This window comes from Sturnira hondurensis, unplaced genomic scaffold (assembly GCF_014824575.4).
Source record: "Sturnira hondurensis isolate 20B ecotype Veracruz unplaced genomic scaffold, ASM1482457v3 Scaffold0007217, whole genome shotgun sequence".
Taxonomy (NCBI): Eukaryota; Metazoa; Chordata; class Mammalia; order Chiroptera; family Phyllostomidae; genus Sturnira; species Sturnira hondurensis.
Genome location: NW_028079848.1, coordinates 2,927,083 through 2,944,557, shown reverse-complemented (window position 1 = coordinate 2,944,557; position 17,475 = coordinate 2,927,083). Strand labels below are relative to the sequence as shown.

General features: G+C 46.3%; 1 protein-coding gene across 2 annotated transcripts in view; it reads right to left on the bottom strand.

Moving 5' to 3' along the window:
- DPYD (dihydropyrimidine dehydrogenase) overlaps positions 1–17,475 on the bottom strand; it is a 521,728-nt gene that overhangs the window by 359,503 nt on the left and 144,750 nt on the right. For both annotated transcript variants that reach the window (XM_037051359.1, XM_037051360.1), the window contains exon 5: positions 13,435–13,596. In XM_037051359.1, coding sequence (XP_036907254.1) covers positions 13,435–13,596 — 162 coding nt within the window. The remainder of the gene's footprint in view (positions 1–13,434; positions 13,597–17,475) is intronic.

Below are 17,475 nucleotides of genomic sequence, written 5' to 3'. Positions count from 1 at the left end.
AAAATTTTTAAACTCGCCTTTACGTCCTCAAACATTTTTTAAAAAATATTTTAAATGCATTCATGTTTTTTAATAGAAACGAGCAGTACATTTTTTTTTTTAAGAAGCTGTATTGGGTCAGGTAGGTGACCTTGACCAACTTCTTCTCAACTTTTGAAATCCCTTGCTAGGTTCACCCCTCCCCTAGGTGGAGCTGAGGCCCGCAGCTCGCCCCCCTCTCCAGTGGGGACACCAGAGGGAGACAAGTGACCAACCGGGGTCCACGTGGCCCGTTTGGAATGAAGGTGAGTCGCCCTCACTGGCTTTTGATCAAACAGCCTGGGCCTGCTACCAGCCCCACACTAACATCACCCAAGAGCTAAAAAAATAGAAAGACATGCATACGGAATCTATTAAGTGCACTTATCAAACATAGATTTTTGGAACAACCATGATAAACAAATATGTTCAAAAAAATACATCATAAGAATGTGAACTTTCCTAGGAAACTGGAATTTGTTAAAAACATATATATATATATATATATATATATATATGAAATATTAGAAGGAAAAGGTGCAAAATTACAATTAAAATCTAAGTAAATGTATTTAATGGCAGACTGGACAGGCAAGCAACATGGAACTAGTGAGCTGAAGGCAGGTCACTGAAAGCCATCCAGGCCGAAGAGGAAAGAACGATGTGGAAAGAAACACGGGGCAGAGAGGACAACAGGGACAGGCGTAACACGCAGATAGCTGAAACCACAAACGGACAGGTGACAGAGAATGACGCAAAGTGACATTCGAAGAGAAGCAGACCAGAAATCTTCCCCAATTAATGAAAGACATTGAGGCCCAAATTGGAGAAACTGTAAAAGCACAAACCAGGTCAGTACAGAGAAACTCACGCACACAGCAGAACTACTGTAAACCCAAGTTAAACAAAACAAAACAAAACCACAAAGCATTGAAAACAGCCAAAGAATAAAGACACAGTCCTGTCGGGGAGCGGCGGGAAGTTTGACAGCTTTCCTCTCCAAAGGATGCGTGGGAGTCAGGAGACAGGAAGATGGTGTTTTTTGAGCCATGAAAGAAAACACTGCTACCCGCAGTTCTGTTCGGAAGGAAAGCGCCCTTCGAACGGGAAGCCGAAACCAAGGCACTTGCAGAAGAAAAGTACTGGGAGCGGTCAAAGAAACACTGAACTGCGTACCAGTGGGGATCATCCGGCGGTCGGAACGAGGCAGGTGGTCAGCGGCCTCAGACTACGAGCCCACCTGAAAGCTAAGTCTCTAGTCGGGGGGTCCAACCTTTTGGTGTCTCTGGGCCACGCTGGACAAAGAAGAGGTGCCTTGGGCCACGTGTTAAATACACAGACACTAACGAAAACTGATCAGCCAAAAGAAACAAAACACAGGTTTTCAGTACATTTGCAAGTTTGTGTTGGGCCGCGATAATAGCTGTCCTGTGGGGTGTGGGCCGGACCCCCTTACGTAACCTCATTTAATTTCAACCATCCTGTTATAAAGAGACAGCTGGTGTTTCTATTTCTCTGATGCTGAAACTATGGCCCAGCTCACACACTGAGGGCTTTACCTGAAGGCTATTTGAGTCCAGAATTCTTTACCCTGACGCTGTCAAATTTGTATAGCAATTTTCAACACACCCCCCCCCCTTACGGATACACAACCTCCATGCGTGATTTCCATTGCAAATGTGTAACGAAATACATATTATATGAATTCACCTTTCCCAAGCCTACTGCACTTACAACAGTCAATTTATTAACAACAAAAGCTGGTCGTTGCACTGAACAAATTAAACTAAATGGACAAACAACCAATTGCTAAGGAAGCACTTAAAAACCCCGCAGCGCCCCTCTGGTTTCCGACTGTGCTGCTCTGTGACCTGAGAAACTCCTCTGAGTTAGGAGGAGCGTGAGCCCGTGACCCATGAAAGTATCTCATGCTTATATCCTCTCCAAGGTGCCCCTTGCCCTACCCACGCCGAAGCACTTGGACTATTATTTTTCATCGGTAATATGCACATAACCACCATGTACAGACCCTGCAGTATCCTGGACGCTCTATTATCAAAGCCAGAGAGGGGGGTTCTGACTGGCCCTGCAGGAGCTGGCTGGGGGCTGATCACCAGGTTTCCCGCTGGTGAAGGCACTCAGCGGCCAGTCGCTGCCTTCTAGGCACTCTGCTACGGGCTCTGCATCAGTCTTTCCACTTAACCTCACAGCTTACAATCTGACTTTCCCTGCAGGTCTGTAGGAACCTGAGGGCTCCTCTTCCCACCTGGAACCCGGGGCATGGAACTCGACCACACCAGAGGCCTCCGACCAGGTGTGAATGAGTTTCAGGATGCCTGAACCCCCGTGGCAGGCTTCCACAAACGGGTGACCTCCTCCTCGGGGCTGGGGGGACGGGCCCTTCTAACCGGATGTTCTGGAGGAGCGTTTCCGGACACATTTCATCCCATAATCAGCCTGTGATGTCTGACCTTTCACTTATCTGGAAAGTGCTCTTCTCTCATCAGTCCAAATTGGCTTCGCTAGTGTTTTTCTCCATAATTTTCATGTTATTGTGAGACACAGGGGAGAGTCTCCTGATTTTAAAAATGGAAAGATAAAACGACAGAGAGCGCCGTGGGATTCCTACCTGCCCCACCTCCCCCACAGTCTCTTCACACTCTGGGGATGGAAGCAGGACAATTCTCGAATCATTATACAAGCTCTCTCCATGAAAAGAGACAACTTGGCAAGTGCAAGGGTATTTACCAATTCTAATTTGAGGGTAACGCTCACTGTAATCTTTCTTACTTTCTAAAATGGTACACAATAAAAATAAACACAAACGCTGGGTAGTTATAATTAGTCCGCAATTAATCTATTTGTTCTTATTAACCAAGCAATAGCAAAAATGAAGCATACGTTCATCACGACAGATAATATTTTTGGAAATTTTGGAGTATCTCCACGAGCTGAAGGGTGAACCTTGAAAGGGTGGTTGTGTCCTGCATGCCTCTTAAGAAGTTTATAGTTTTGCAAGTATTTAACTTGATTTCATTATAAAATAAAGCATAATTTCTGCTGACCTCTACAGAGAGATGATTTCCTCAGTGTAGGACTAAGAAACATTAATAAAAATAATATATTTTCATTTCTGCTGGTTTCAGGTTCTTTGAGTTATTTAATGAATAGCATGAGAGTCAGGTTACCTTTCGAAGGCTTGAATGGACCAAGATTGTTATCTGTGCATCTGAAAGTTAGTTACCTCCAATACATGCCTCGTATGAGATGCTTCCATGTAATTTTCTTTGAAACTTGCTTCCTTTTGTAAAAGAAGTCAAAGGAAATACTGGGTATACATCATTCCCGGCACTCGTCCTTTGAGAAGAATCTTCTTGGGCTACCTGGCAGGCTCTCTGCCAGTTAACACAGGACACCAAAGAAGAGGCTGCTCAGACGTATCAGGAATGAGGAACGCCCATTCAGTAATTTTCCATTACTGAAATTACTCATGCATTAGTAATCCTCAGCACGCCGCTTCATTATTTCCTTGTTCTTAAAATCGGCAGTACCGTGAGGCCTCTCTGGCCTGGTTCAAACACCGTGCGACTTGAGATCAGAACACGCTGTCCCAGTCCATTCCTACTTCAACCTGGTGCGTGACAGCACCAGGAGGAGGAAGGCAGACAGAGACCCTGGAGTCCCAGCTTCCCGGGTAAAAGAGGGCCCGTGTGTCCTCGGCGTGTAAACAGGAATTACAGTCAGTCACGGGTAAGGTTCACTCTGAGCCCGTGACGGGGAGAAAGGGCAACCCTGAGCCACGTCCGAACAAAGTGGCACCTGCCGCCAGGGAGAAGACCACCTCCCTCACATCGCCTCTAAGATCAAGAGTCATCGTCCCTCCAGCGATTTACTGCGGAGACTGAAGGAAGCCGGCAACTCTGTGGTATGGACACCTTCTCTCTATGAAGTAACGCTCCTAAGAGCTTGCCTTCGTGTCTCCACTCCTGGCCGACTTCCAAGTCGGATGCGGTGGTTCATGTTACTGACAACAGAAACCGATTCCTGAGTTGTTGTTGTTCCTACGTCGTAGTTCCTACTTTCACTACAAACACACAAGACGCCGTACTGGAGATCTGAGGCTGCGACTGACACCGTGGAGGTCGACCGAACGGGATCTGAAAACGCAGAGTGTGTAGCTCGGTTTGGAAGGACGTCCTGGACACCACCCGCCTCCCAGGCTGGTCCAAACCTAGCGCGGGCCTCCGCCTGCAGGGTCCGCCGGCGCTGTGCTCTGCCCCGGGCCCTGGCCCAGGCCTGGGGGGTGGGGGGCTGCCACTGGAGGGCCTTTCAGGACCAGCTTAAAGCCCACTTCCTCACTCTCCCTCCCTCCCTGTGAGCCACCGAGGAGGTTCCCCACCCCTGCCTTGCTGCCCCTTAGCACTCCCTGTCATTGGCTTTTCTTTCTCACCCAGCAGTATGCTCCTTCCAGGGACTTTTGTCACTGTCCTCACGCCCAGACACAGCCCAGGCCTAGCCAGTCACTCGAGTGTGTGCTCCAAGCTGGGGTCCACGGTCAGGCAGTCCCTGCCACACTGGCTGAGGACACAGGCCAGCAGGAGCCAGGACAGCAGGATGGGGACATCGTGCATCTGCAGGAGGCGCTGTGGAGCTGCCGCCGCCCACCCCGCCCCCCTCGGGCAGACCCACGAAGTAGTAAAAAGGACAGGAACGACCAGGCAGTCGGAACGCACACGCTGGTTATTACGGGCTATGCCAGGCCACCACGTGATGGACTGTGTCCGAAGAGGCAGCTTTCTGCTTTGTAGATTGTTTTTGCTTTCCTGCCCAGTTTCCTTATTTTTTTTCCTACTATTTTCGTTTCCTTCTTTCCACTTTTGTGGATGTGCCCCGCCCACTGCGCCCCCTGCCTTTGCTCGCCCTCTAGCCCTCGGAGAGGAAGGCCCTTATTCCTGCGTAACCTTCCTTCTCTGTTCTGCGCCTTTCACACCGCACACCCTCCCGGGAACATCGCCTTCGCGTTTCGCAGGCTGTCAGTGGGAGTCGCTCAGGTCTCGGCATTTTGTCCTTCCGGTTGGACGTCCTCTTCTACTCAAGGGCTCCTTACAGATGTGTTGTTCCCTTTAGTGTCCAAACCTAAGTTCGCTGTCGTTTTTGTTTTATACTGTTTTTATTTATTTTTTATTTCTAAGGTAGCTGTGTTGTAGAAAAACATATAGTCTGTACCCATGTCTTTGGAAAAATATAAATGTGACCGTTTCTGATCTAGGACATGGTCAGTTTGGGTACATGTTACCAAACCTTCACAGGTTTTATCAAACCATTCTAGCAAACCTTAATCAATACCTTACCAACTTTGATTAAGGCTATGTTAATATGTATGTAAGTGTACCTATAATGTCTTGAAGATATTTTTTCATGATTTATTTTTTTTATTAATGCTTTTCCCTAAAATTGTACTTTTGTTATATATTAACACCACTACCTTAATTTTCTTAGGATTAGTGTTTACAGAGTGTATCCTTGTTCAGGCCTCATATTTTCACGTCCTCTGCGACGGATGTTCCCTTCCAGACCTCGTCTAGCTGCTCAGAGGATTCGTGTTTCATCCCTACTGTTTCCCTTAGGCTGTAAGAGGCCATTTTAATCAACTTAGGCACTATTATTATATATTTGGGTGTGTGCTCCGTGTCACACGCTTGTTCTTGGTGCGGTTCTCATTTGTGTTCCATTTTGCCTTTTCCTGCCTCTCCTGAAGTTTTCTTACCACCTCCCCCTCCCTGGCCCTCTTCCTTTCTGTAATTGCTTGAAAGTTAATTGCATTTCTGAATTTTCTGTGATCCCTTTCTAATTTGTAACATGGCCCAGCTCAAGGTCTTCAAAGACATTCTCGAGTCTGTCCCCACTGCCACCACCATGGAAGGCCCTGACCCGAGCTCACATCACTAGGCACCACCCTGCCCGATCCCACCTCACCCCCCTCAATGTTATCGATATTTTATTTGTATTTTCAGTTCAACGCCCAGAATGAGCTGTTACTATTACTTTGCAGTCAATGTTTAGCTGCAGTAACACCATATTTGCCAGTTTCTTTGTTCCTGGTTTTTTCTCCTCTCTCTCTCTCTCGTTCCAGGTTTGTGTCACTCACACTAAAGAACAACTAAGTTTTGGTAGCTCTTATAACAGCGTAAGTGACACGCCGCCTGGGGTTTAGAACGCCCGAAAACACACCCTCACGCGTGTCCTCGTGTGAAAGGAGAAACCAAGTTCTTTACCGCTCTGACTGAGGCTGTGCTAGATGCGCTCTTGACCTCTGACCCCTGTTACTGCTGCTGAGCAGCCTGGGGTCGGCCCAGCTGCCCTTGGGCCTTTGCGTCAGGCCTCTCTTGTCCTTCCCTAGTGGCCCTGACCTTCGCCGTGTTACAGTGGGACAGCTGCGGGCCCAGGGGAAGGACTGCCACTTTCCTTTCCTTCTGGAAAGGTCTCCAGCAGCTCTGCTCTAGGCTTCTTCTCACCAGTCTCTCTCCCTCTGTTCCAGAGACCCCTCCCGTAAGTGCACTGGGGTCTCCCAGCTCCTGAACATGCCTCTTACACTCACGCCTCTCTGTGCCCTGGTTCAGTTCCTCAGATCTGTATTTTCTTCAGTTTGCCCACGAACCCTGTGTCCGTATCCAGTTCAAAAATCTGACATTTCATTGGTGCTCTCATTTTAGTAAACATCTTCCATCAACTAATTTCCATGCCAACTCATCACTGTTTATTTAATGATTTAACTTTACTCTTTGCCCATGTATCTCACAGGCCTAATTAGGGCACTATTTCTGACTCATCGGGAGAACATCGTGTTCCCATGTGGTTTTGAGTTTTCTGTTGCAGACTTACTCCGAGTCGAGCCTTTCTGACCCTCGTGCGTCCTGGGACAGGTGCACGGGGCCACCACCCAGCATCCCTCCGTCCCCAACGGCAGAACCAGACTTCTTTCTGGAAGCCAGCGCTCCAGTGCCCGGGGGATACTCAGAGACATCACAGCAGCAGGTCACGTGCCACCAGACACGCGCCCCGCCCTCCAGGCACAGTTGCCTGCTTCTCTCCGCAGCTCTGCGTCGGCCCCAGCCCCGCACGGCAGTTGCACCTTCCTGTGGAACCTTCTGTGGGGCCGGGTGAGTCCCCCGTCTCCTACGCCCAACGCTTTCGGCCCTTATCACCCCACACAGTCAGAGGCCCTGTCCGCCCCGTCGTTAGGTGAAACCTCCCGGAAGTGAACACAAGGGCCTGAGTCCGGTGTTCACTGCTGACTCTTTCCACACCCCTCGCGGCCCCAGAGCGCTGCTATCTTCCTTGTTACTTCAGCCATTAATTTTTACTGTGTACTTATTACATTTCTTTTATTATTATACTTTGGAGAAAAATGCGGGGTTTAAATCTTAACTCACAGTGCTGTGCCTCTGGCGTGGATTCGCACTGGTACAGGGACACTGCTTCATACTACTTTATACTGCTATTCATAGAACATATTTATAAAAGTGGACATATTTTAAGTTGGTGAGACTCAAATCAATGATGGCCCATCATTCTAAAATACAACGTGCCCACAACTGTGCATAATATTCGGACTTGTAAAAAAATCAGGAAAAAATAAAAACAATAGCAAATAATCCTAACCACCACGCGATTTTGGCCAATTTTTCAAAGTTATTGCCCCAAATCTCTGAAATGTATCTTTATAGTTAAAGCTCTAGGTGCAAACACATACTTTTAAAACAAACTAAAATATTGTGATGAAAATCGTCTAGCGATTCCGTCAGTCCTGCGGTTTTATTATCAATCATTGTGCCAGCACTGAATATTTTTAATAGATTTCTAGAGATTTGGGGAGAAAAGTGTCAGATATTTAGTGAAATCTATCAAGACATCACGCCTTTCTATTAATCACTGCATTAAGAGCGAAAAGAAAGAGACACAAATCAAGCCTTAGCAGATATTACTTGCATTTATATCCCGAGAGCAGCATTTCACCAGGGTGCAAGCTATTGATGTTATTACTGTTTAATGTACATCTTTCACGTACCTCTTCTTTCTCCCAGAAATAATTACCCTTTTTTGTATGAACGGCATTCACAAACTATTGAAAATGTTCTTTTAAAAGCAGTTTAGAGAAATTTAACTCAGAGACAATATAGGCTGGGGTGGTTCAGTGAGCACTAAGAATCTTTAATCCAGCAACTGTCCTGTGATCCATATTCTATCAGTAAATGGCCCGTAACAGGTATTGGTGATAATCGTTGGTTATTATTCACTATCACGGCAACTCATCTCAGTTTTTTATGAGGTACAGGAACTGATAGATCTAACTGATCAGCTTGCCAAACAGTATCATAAATATGCTAGACTCGTCCCTAAATCTGCGTACAGACCACTTATACTGAGGGCAGGTACAGGCTTCCCCAATTAAGAGAACACTTCAGATGTCAGCTTAGGTGCCAGGGTCCCCCACTGCACGGAGCCCTGCTGAGGCTCTGTGTTATTTTTCCAAGGAGAAACACAAAGTTCATTATCTCAGGCCCTGCAAACCTGGAACCTAGCTATACAACACTCTTTTGATGGCTGGAAGGGAAAAAAACGCTTTTTGGTAACATGCATAATTCATGAAAATGCCTAAGCCTACATGTTCATAGTAGACAACCTATTTGGCACAGTGGCGTGTGAGTACACGTTAGCCGTGGCACAGTGACCGCGCTCTGTGAGTAGAGAGGTACGTGCCCAAGGTCCCTGTGGCTGAGCGGACAGGTGGAATCCCGCGCACCTGCGGTCGGAACACCTGGTTCCCACAGAACTTATATGTGTGGGTGACCTGTGCCATCACCTGGGCCTGGAGAGCACCTGAATAATCATACGGGTTAAATCCACCCTTATCAGAGGTCAGTTATGGAAGCTCACGAATCCCCTGTTACTCGCACATAAACCGGACCTGAGCGGTATTTACCCATGAGGCTAATCTGAAGCTTCCTCAAGTCCCAAGGACGTCCCACCCTCCAGAGCAACAGCAGTTCGTTTAACCTCAACTATGATGTTTTAGTCGCTCTGATCCTTAGTTTCCTCACATCCAAGATGGAAAGAATGTCACGTAGCCGTAGCTGACGTGTCTCAGGGGCTGTTGAGCCACTTCTTACAGTGAGATCTCACCAGAACGAGTGGATGGCCCGCGCCAGTGGGTGTGGACGAACTACGTCCACACCGCACCCCGATCCTTTTCTTGTATGAGGGTCTGACCACCTCCAACACCAAGTGACAAAAAGTAACGGAGACTGGATTAGCAGTCCCAGCGTGCTAATGTAAGCAACGCATGTCTTACTGCATTTGCTACGAAATTTCAGTTGTCGGCTTTCATCACTCCCCAAGAAACCGCGAGGCGTCTGAGGACCTGAGGTTTAGAAGCAGCCTCAGCAACCCCCGGTTCTACCCGACGCTCAGCCGATGTTGGTTGGTTGGTTGATCCCGACCTAGTGGGACCTGATCACACGGGGTGTTCGCACAGGCCCGCCCGCCGTGCGGGGCTGATTCTCAACGACGTCACTTCCCTGGTGTGTCTCACTCCTTCGATGACCTTACCAAGCAACCGACAGAGCACACGGCTGGAGACAGCCAACCTCACATTTCAGTTTGTGCACCTTTGCTGAGCCCGTTTTTAATTTGAGGACCGCACCCATTTACTTTCTTTGTCTCCATGTTTCTATGAGAGATGGACGGTATCACAAAAGTACATTATTCAGGAGCGCGTGCGTGCTCTTCTATTTTATCTGCGTACGCGTGTCTGTGTTCTCCTCGAGCACGCCCGTCCAAGACAAACGCCGAAGGCTGCCGGTGGCCTTCGTGCTCCAAAGACACACAGCAGAAAAACACTTGCTCACAAAGCAAGTCGCACACACGCGTTCCTTCTCCATTCCCAGCCTGGCCAACGGATCGCTGTAGCATGGAAGCCAAATGGAACTGTTGGGGTAATTGTAAAATGGTCCTGAAGTTATAATAGTGTATTCTTTTTGTATTATCAATACTGATGGAATTCCTGTGCTATTTTATCGCATTGTAAGTTCTGATTGAACTGATGGAAACTGCATTCGCTCAATACAATATTTTAAAAATGCTAGTATGTGACGGTGTATACATAACGTAGGAGATAGGGACAAGCGCGGGCTAATGCCGGATGAGCGGTGAGACAAAAAACTCACTGAGAGACACGCTTCATCTAAAACCTAAAGAATAATTCTCTTCTCAGCGAGTCCCCTGAGTGCGCCTGGAATTTCACCTGCCGGTTCCATTTCCAACTAAAGGGTAGAAACGGAACTAAAAGTACAGTATTGAGAAGTGAACGCCAGAAAAATGGTGTATGTAATGGGTATTAAATAACCCCCGAGAGTGCTTATTGCAAAAAATAAATACCAGTTTCGGACATCAATTTCCTAATTTAATGTAGTTAGGCCTAAAAGTTCACCATCGAGGCAACAATTTTAGATAATGATCTTCTGGCCCTCATTAATTTGAACATTTCAGGTCAAATGTTGGAGCCTTGGAAATTTTAATTTTAATTTGTCTATATTGCCTCCATCACTCTTGCATATGAGAAGAAAACTGACTTGACATGAAGCTAATTATCTACTTACAGTTACTTTGGAAGCTTTAGGGAACGAGTTAAAAAGGTCTAATCTCACTTCCTGCTCCTCCTGCAACAATTCATTAGTTAAATCTGAGAAGAAAGGAGACTGTAGTTGGTCTGTTAAATGTGATAAGATGTCTCCAAAATTGAATTAGTTACTCACACACATTTATTTTTTATTTTTGAAAATATTTTATTTACTTATGTTAGAGAGCGGGGAAGGAAGAGAAGCAGCGACGTGAGACAGGAACATCAGTCACAGCCTCGCAAACGCACCCCGTCCAGGCAGCGCCCACAAGCCGGGCATGTGCCCTGACGGGGAATTGAACCAGCGACCGTTCGCCTCGGGGGCTGATGCCCAACCCACCGAGCCACACCAGCCAAGGCTCAAACACAGTTTCAAATAACAATTTCAAGGGCTAGACTTCTACAGAGAAATTTTAAAACTCTCATGAAATTGATAAGAAAACCCAAACCAAAATATTATTATTAATATTGGATTGCCAAGTTACCTTATTAAAGCACTACTGTCAGACCTGACTGAACTAGGAAGACCTGCCCCTGGGGAGAGGCAGCCCACAGCCTGTGTGTTCTGGAGATGCTCACGAGCGTCTGACACAAGGCCCCCGTGGACACGGGGCCGGTGGCAAAGGGCTGAGCAAAAATGACACACAGGACGAGGACAGCGGCTGGTCTCCCGATCCTACTGCCGGGCTGTCCTCTGTATGCTTTTATTTCTCTCTACCACAGTCCCTCCGAATCACATGCCCGTGTGCAAATGGAAGAGTGTAAGGGAGAGACTGAACCAAAAATGGCAGGCTATGGGGTTGGTATTTTAAAAATCACTGGTAAGTTATAGGAAAAGCAATTTTGAAAAATATCATGCTACTGCAGTCTGCTTCCCTAACCTTTATTTAATTTGGTTGAAAAATAGATTTCTATTTCTTTAAAGGTCAAAAATCAATCACTGTGTTATCAAACAACCAGAAGGGAAAAGTATTTGCATCCTGTTCTGCTCTGACTTAACTACTCATATCAATAGTGCAGCAGTTGGAGAGAATGGCAGTATTAGGGGAAGTGGACAGTACACGTCCCCTAAGCCAGCACACTGTTTGTGCTCTGCTCATCCTCACCACCATTTGGACAGTCGGGTACATTTAAGGGTACCGCCCCTTGACTTAGAGAAGATAGAGCTTTCTGGAATAACTTGCCCTAAGTGGCAAAGTTAAAAGAATGAATGGAAAGCTGTTCTACATAACTTCCCTGGGAGATTTGTATTTATGATGTAGTAGGGACAGGTGAAGCCACGTTTACACAAAGTATAATTGGAATGCAATAGGAAAACACATTCTGCTAAATGCCGTGACTGATGCAGAATGCCTTCGGTGCCATCCTATGCTGTCTTAGACAGACCGACCTTCGCTTCAGAAGGCGGGGCGTCATTAAAATCAAGAGAGCGTTCTCAGAGGAATGCTGTCTGTCTGTCTCTCTCTCTGCCCCAGGTCACTGAAGAACTAACATTGTTTTAACTCCTTTTGTTTTGAAATGCGGTGTCAGTTCATATACATATCCTGTGACCTTTCACTCACAGACAGCCTGGCAGGCTGGCCTTGGTGTAATGAAGAGACCGCGGGTCCCCCAAGACAGATGCAGGGAGAATTCAAGTGAATCTTCTCCATCAACTAAGGATTTTCTTAGGTTGTAAAGATCATACCTTGCGCTGGCCAGGTAAGCCTAATGCAATTTTGAATTTGGCAAGAAAAGAAATTAAATCCTAGAATTTATTGCAACAACGCGCGCCCTCCAATTGTTTCAATTTTCTCATTCCCAGGAGCCCTCCCCCAGAATTGGCCTGTCAGGGCGCGGCGAGGGGATAACCCTGATTTATTACCAAAAGCACAGTGCGGCGGAGGCGTGAGGGGTGTCACGGGGAGGCTCCTACATGGAAAGGCCGTGTCGCATTTAAGGTGACAGACCCAGATAGGGAAGTTATTAACCAAAAATCTAGGGCTGACAGGCATTTAATTGGCCTTCCAGCCAACTGGACCCCAAGGGTTACAAAGTCTTACCGTGCCCCTCAAAGCGTGACACGTGAGGACTGACCTGGCGGTGGGGTCCTCAGGAGAGACCCCAGAGAGCCCAGCCGTTTACAAAGGGCTCATGAGAGAGAAAGCCTCGGCCCAAACTCATCAAATAAGCAGGGAAAATGCTTCCACTTTATTCCATTATATATCAGTATCCAAATAGCACGCACACTTCTCCTGTGTAAGTTTACAAACATCTAATGGTAATGAGTACTGTTCAGTTTCAGGGTGTTCGAATGTACCCTAACCTCTATTACTCACCAAATATTACAGAGTAACACTGATGTGTTATTTCAAGCTGTGAAGATTAAAGAGAGTTTCAGGGGCGAGAATCAGGTAAGCAAGACTGCCCTTGCATAATGGGGTCTCCTCGAGACACTCTGTGCAAAGTTGATGAATACATTCTATTTTCAGACCCTCTAATTCACGTAACTTTCTGTCAAAGTATTTTAATAACCTTCTGGGATTGCAATTAGTGTGACATATGGTTTTATAAAGTTTCATTATTTGTAGTTGACTTGTGGAATAGAAAATACTGTTTACGGCACAAAATACATACCCCCTTCACTTTAGCTGCGTATCACGCTAAACATGTTGGATGTCATGTTTAGAGGACCAAGGATTCGAGTTACTTTAACATTTTTCTGCTACGAGGGGGAAAGAACAACGTATCAGTCTTACCTCAGTAGCAAACTGCTGCAATCCGCCAATATTGATGGGTCCCTCTTCGGTGGCGTATAAATTGCACCCACCTACGCAAAGGTCAGAGGTCGGGCATACCATCCCACAGGTCAGACCCAGCGGGTTGTCTGAGAAAATCATCTTGGCAGCTCCGTAATAGTTCTGCCAAAATAAAAATAAAGATTTTATTATGTAACAATATACCGTACCCACTCAAATTATGACCTGGACTGTTTCCATGAGGCGAGTGGGTTGAAGATCAAGGGCATGCTGATGAGCAGAGCTGCAGGTGCTGCCCTTGCCCGGGGGCCCCGGGACCAGCCATGACAGGTCGCCCCCCACCGCTCCCTTCCACGTGCCTGCCTCGCTCAGACCCACTCAGAATCCCCGCATTCTACACCGGGTCTTCGGAAACCAGCTTGTCCACAATGTACAAGTGTCGTCACTTGCCAGAGAATTAACAATAAGTTGGCTCTTTCGGGGGCTGTTCCTCCTTTTTAACCAAAAGTAAAATTCAGGGCTGGCCAGTAAATCCTCCAAACTGTCAAGAGCAGTGAACATGGCCATAATTTGAGAAAGTGCATCAAACAGAAGGACCCTAAGGGGACAGGAGGACTACATGTAGTAGGTTATTCTGGAGAGATTCCTCGGTCGGAAAATGGGAAGTCAGTACAAACTAAGGAAATCCGAAGATAGCCACAGCCTTAGTTAATAACAGTATACACACAACGTTTCAGTACTTGCAACAAATGAGCTATAAAGTCAAGGTTAATAGTGGGGAAGCATGTGCAGTATTTTTAGGAATTCTCTGTGTTTTCACAATGCTTCTATAAACGTGAAACTGCTCTGAAATACGTTTTCAAAAGCGATGGTAGGATGTACTTAACAATATGAAACTAATGCATTTATTTTACCTTTGGCTTTGTTTAAAATACTTTTGAAGGTCTTTGCAAACACACACATCATTTCTGTGAATAATCCAAGCATAAATGCTAATTATTAGAGACTACAGATTGCTGGTGACAAAAAGCTCTATTTATTGATTCTGGTACATTCCCGGTACTTTGCCAGGCCTTTCTTTCTTTATTCTTTAGCTGCCCAGCACTCAATCAAAAATTTTTAGGCACAAGAAAAGACAGAATTAAATGACTCCTAATTAGAGAAAAAAACAAATAAGTAAATGAGACAGACCCCCAGGTGATCCAGAAATTGAAGCAAGCAGAAAAATACTTCAAAATAATCTTGATGGAAACTCGGGCAAAGAAAAGGCAAACGAAATAGATGAAACAATTAAACACATAACCAGAATACTGCGATCTATTTTAAAAGAATCACGCTGACATTCTGTAACTGAATAACACATTTAAAAATAGATTCTAATGCATGGTTCCAACAGCATTCACGATGGTCTAACTGCATTTGTCTCCTTGGCAACCAGCAGTCATGTCTGGCACACACAAATGGTTCTTCGGTACATATTTTCTGAACACAGAGGAGGAACAAGTCGTGCAACGTATCAATAAGGTAACCCCGGGGAGAAAGGTTCGATGATCTGCCGAAGAGTCATGGGGCATAAGGCTTGCAGAGCTGGGACTCGAAGCCACGTTTCTGTCCCCTGAGGGCCACCGTGTGCACTGTCACTAAATCCTATTGACAATTACTCAACAGATTCCGAAGCGCAGCTGCAGTGCCTCTGGCATCCATCTTTCCGTCAGTACCATGGAAAGTTGTTGGGAGTGTAAAGTCTTTGTTACTGAATTCGAGAGATCGGGCGCTGACGGTCCCCGCAGACCTGGTCGTGTCTTCCATTCTTTGTTCGACCTTCTCCAATGGCACCCAGAGGGGCCACAGTGAAGCACCAGACTGCCGCAGTAGAATCTTCAAAAGTCAGTAATACAAAACCCCCTAACACTTATGAAAGGAGCGTGTGTCAACGGTTTTATTTGACTCACCAGTGAACAAAGAATTATTAAAATAATAAACCCGATTCGAAGGGCGTTTGAAGGGGGCATAGCTTAAACGGGGGCTTCTGAAGAACCCTGAAATGAGTCTGTAGGAATCCTTCGCAAATACTTCCAAAATGAGTTCCGGAAGTATCTTTCTACCGAACAGAAAGAAATGGCACCTCTGCTGTGTGCAACTCTTTATTTAATTAATGCTAAATGGCAGGGTGGACCCCTGGTGATTGTTCCTAGAAAACCTAAATAATACTTCAGTGTCACCTTGCATTTATTTCTTTCAAATATTTAGCACAATACTAGTAAATTATACGAACATCTGCTTGGCCTTATTTTCTGATCGTGGACAATTTTACTTAAGACTAGCCATGAGAAACAGAAACTAACACTAGTGGGTCTATTTCTAAACCAACACCCTTGCTTCCTTCCTGCTTCCACCCACCGACTCTCTCACTCAGCACCCGTGACTAAGCGGTCAGCCGTTTGTGGAGAAAGTCTCAGATTCATTGTCAGTGTATTTTCCTCTTTTTACGTGACATCTCAGGAACCTGTGACATGTGTGGTCAACACTGTCGCCTGGCTCACTGACTCAAAGCGCCTACCACACAGTGAAAAACATCCAGGTGAAAACACCATCACAGAGGAAACTCCAACCGCAGCTCGTGCTCCAGGATAAATACCCAGGGCTCTTTCCCCAACGGCATCTGTCGCCGAGAAGCCCCGACGTGAGTTTTGCTATTGCACATAAAACGATGGTACGGAAGCGAACACGGCATATTTTTTTAAGTATAACAAATAAAACATTTTAAATCACATTTATGGCTCACAACTTCTCAAACTACCGTGGACAGCACATCAGTGACGATGAAACTGTTTCGGCATTTTTCAACAGTCTCAGCTCCATGTCTAACCCTCACACCAAAACAAGGTTGTAGGCAGCTATGAGGTTTTTAAAAATTTGCAAGAATTACTGAGTGTTTCATTAATAAAAAGCACCAGAGCGGTTTTTCAAAAACTCAAATACGCGCTCCCTGAGGTCAGGATGCTTCAGTGTCAGAGAAAGACACCATTTCGGGCTGAGGTTTAGAATCAGCTTCGAATGGTGGCGGTGAAAGCCATTCTGGGTGGCAGGACCCAGGAAGGAGAGGGATGACATCTGCGTAAACGCTCCAGAGTGTTCAGAAGTCCCCTTGCCACGGTACCTTGGCAATCTGGCCACAACTGTTGATTTTCCCCCCGCCCTTTGGAAATGATGATTAGAAGACACAATTTTCAGAAAGTGCTTGCATCTCGTTATAGAGAATTTTGACGACCAGCCCAGGGGTTGAGTATTGACACTCCCTAACATCAGGGGCCAGGACTGAGGGACTAACTGGGGAGATCGCCGCACAGATGACGTGGAAATTCGCAGAAAGGGGGTGGACAGGGAGGGAATGCAGAGACGACACAATGACACCAAAGGAGAGCGTCGTCACGCGTGCGGATGCGGTTTCCCAAGCGGGCCGAGCCCACACCAAGTGGTGATCCCGAAGTCGCCGTCCCCACCACCCGCCTCTCACAAACACGTCTGGACGAGTGGCCCAGAGCTCCGCTGCGCAAGGACCTGGTACTCGGAGCCAAGGCGGCCTGTTAGAGAGGGAACACCCCTCAACTTGGCCCACCGAGGGCTTCAAGATCAATGTATTATTTTTGTCTCAGAGTAAGTGGGCTGATTTCTTGAGTCCTCCTTCTGAACAAGAGGCCCGACTCCCTTTCTGTGAGCACTTAAGCCTTCGTAAAAGGAAAGGCTGCAGAGTTTAAATTTGGAAGGGCACTTCAAAGATACCCCAGCAGTCGCTTGGAAAACTCAGAACCACTTCACCTCGTTTCTCCATGTTATTCACTCAGTCGCAAACATTCTGTCTTGGTCGGCGACTGTATAAAAATGAAGTGTATAGTGCTCGGTTAGGAGGCATGAAAAATAAACACCAGATCTGTGCAAAAATTTATTTTATGTATAAAGCATAAGCACTTCTGCCCCCTTTTAAACAAAAATCTAAAAGGCAAAAACAAAAAATAATGCCAGACATGTTTGCGGTTTGTA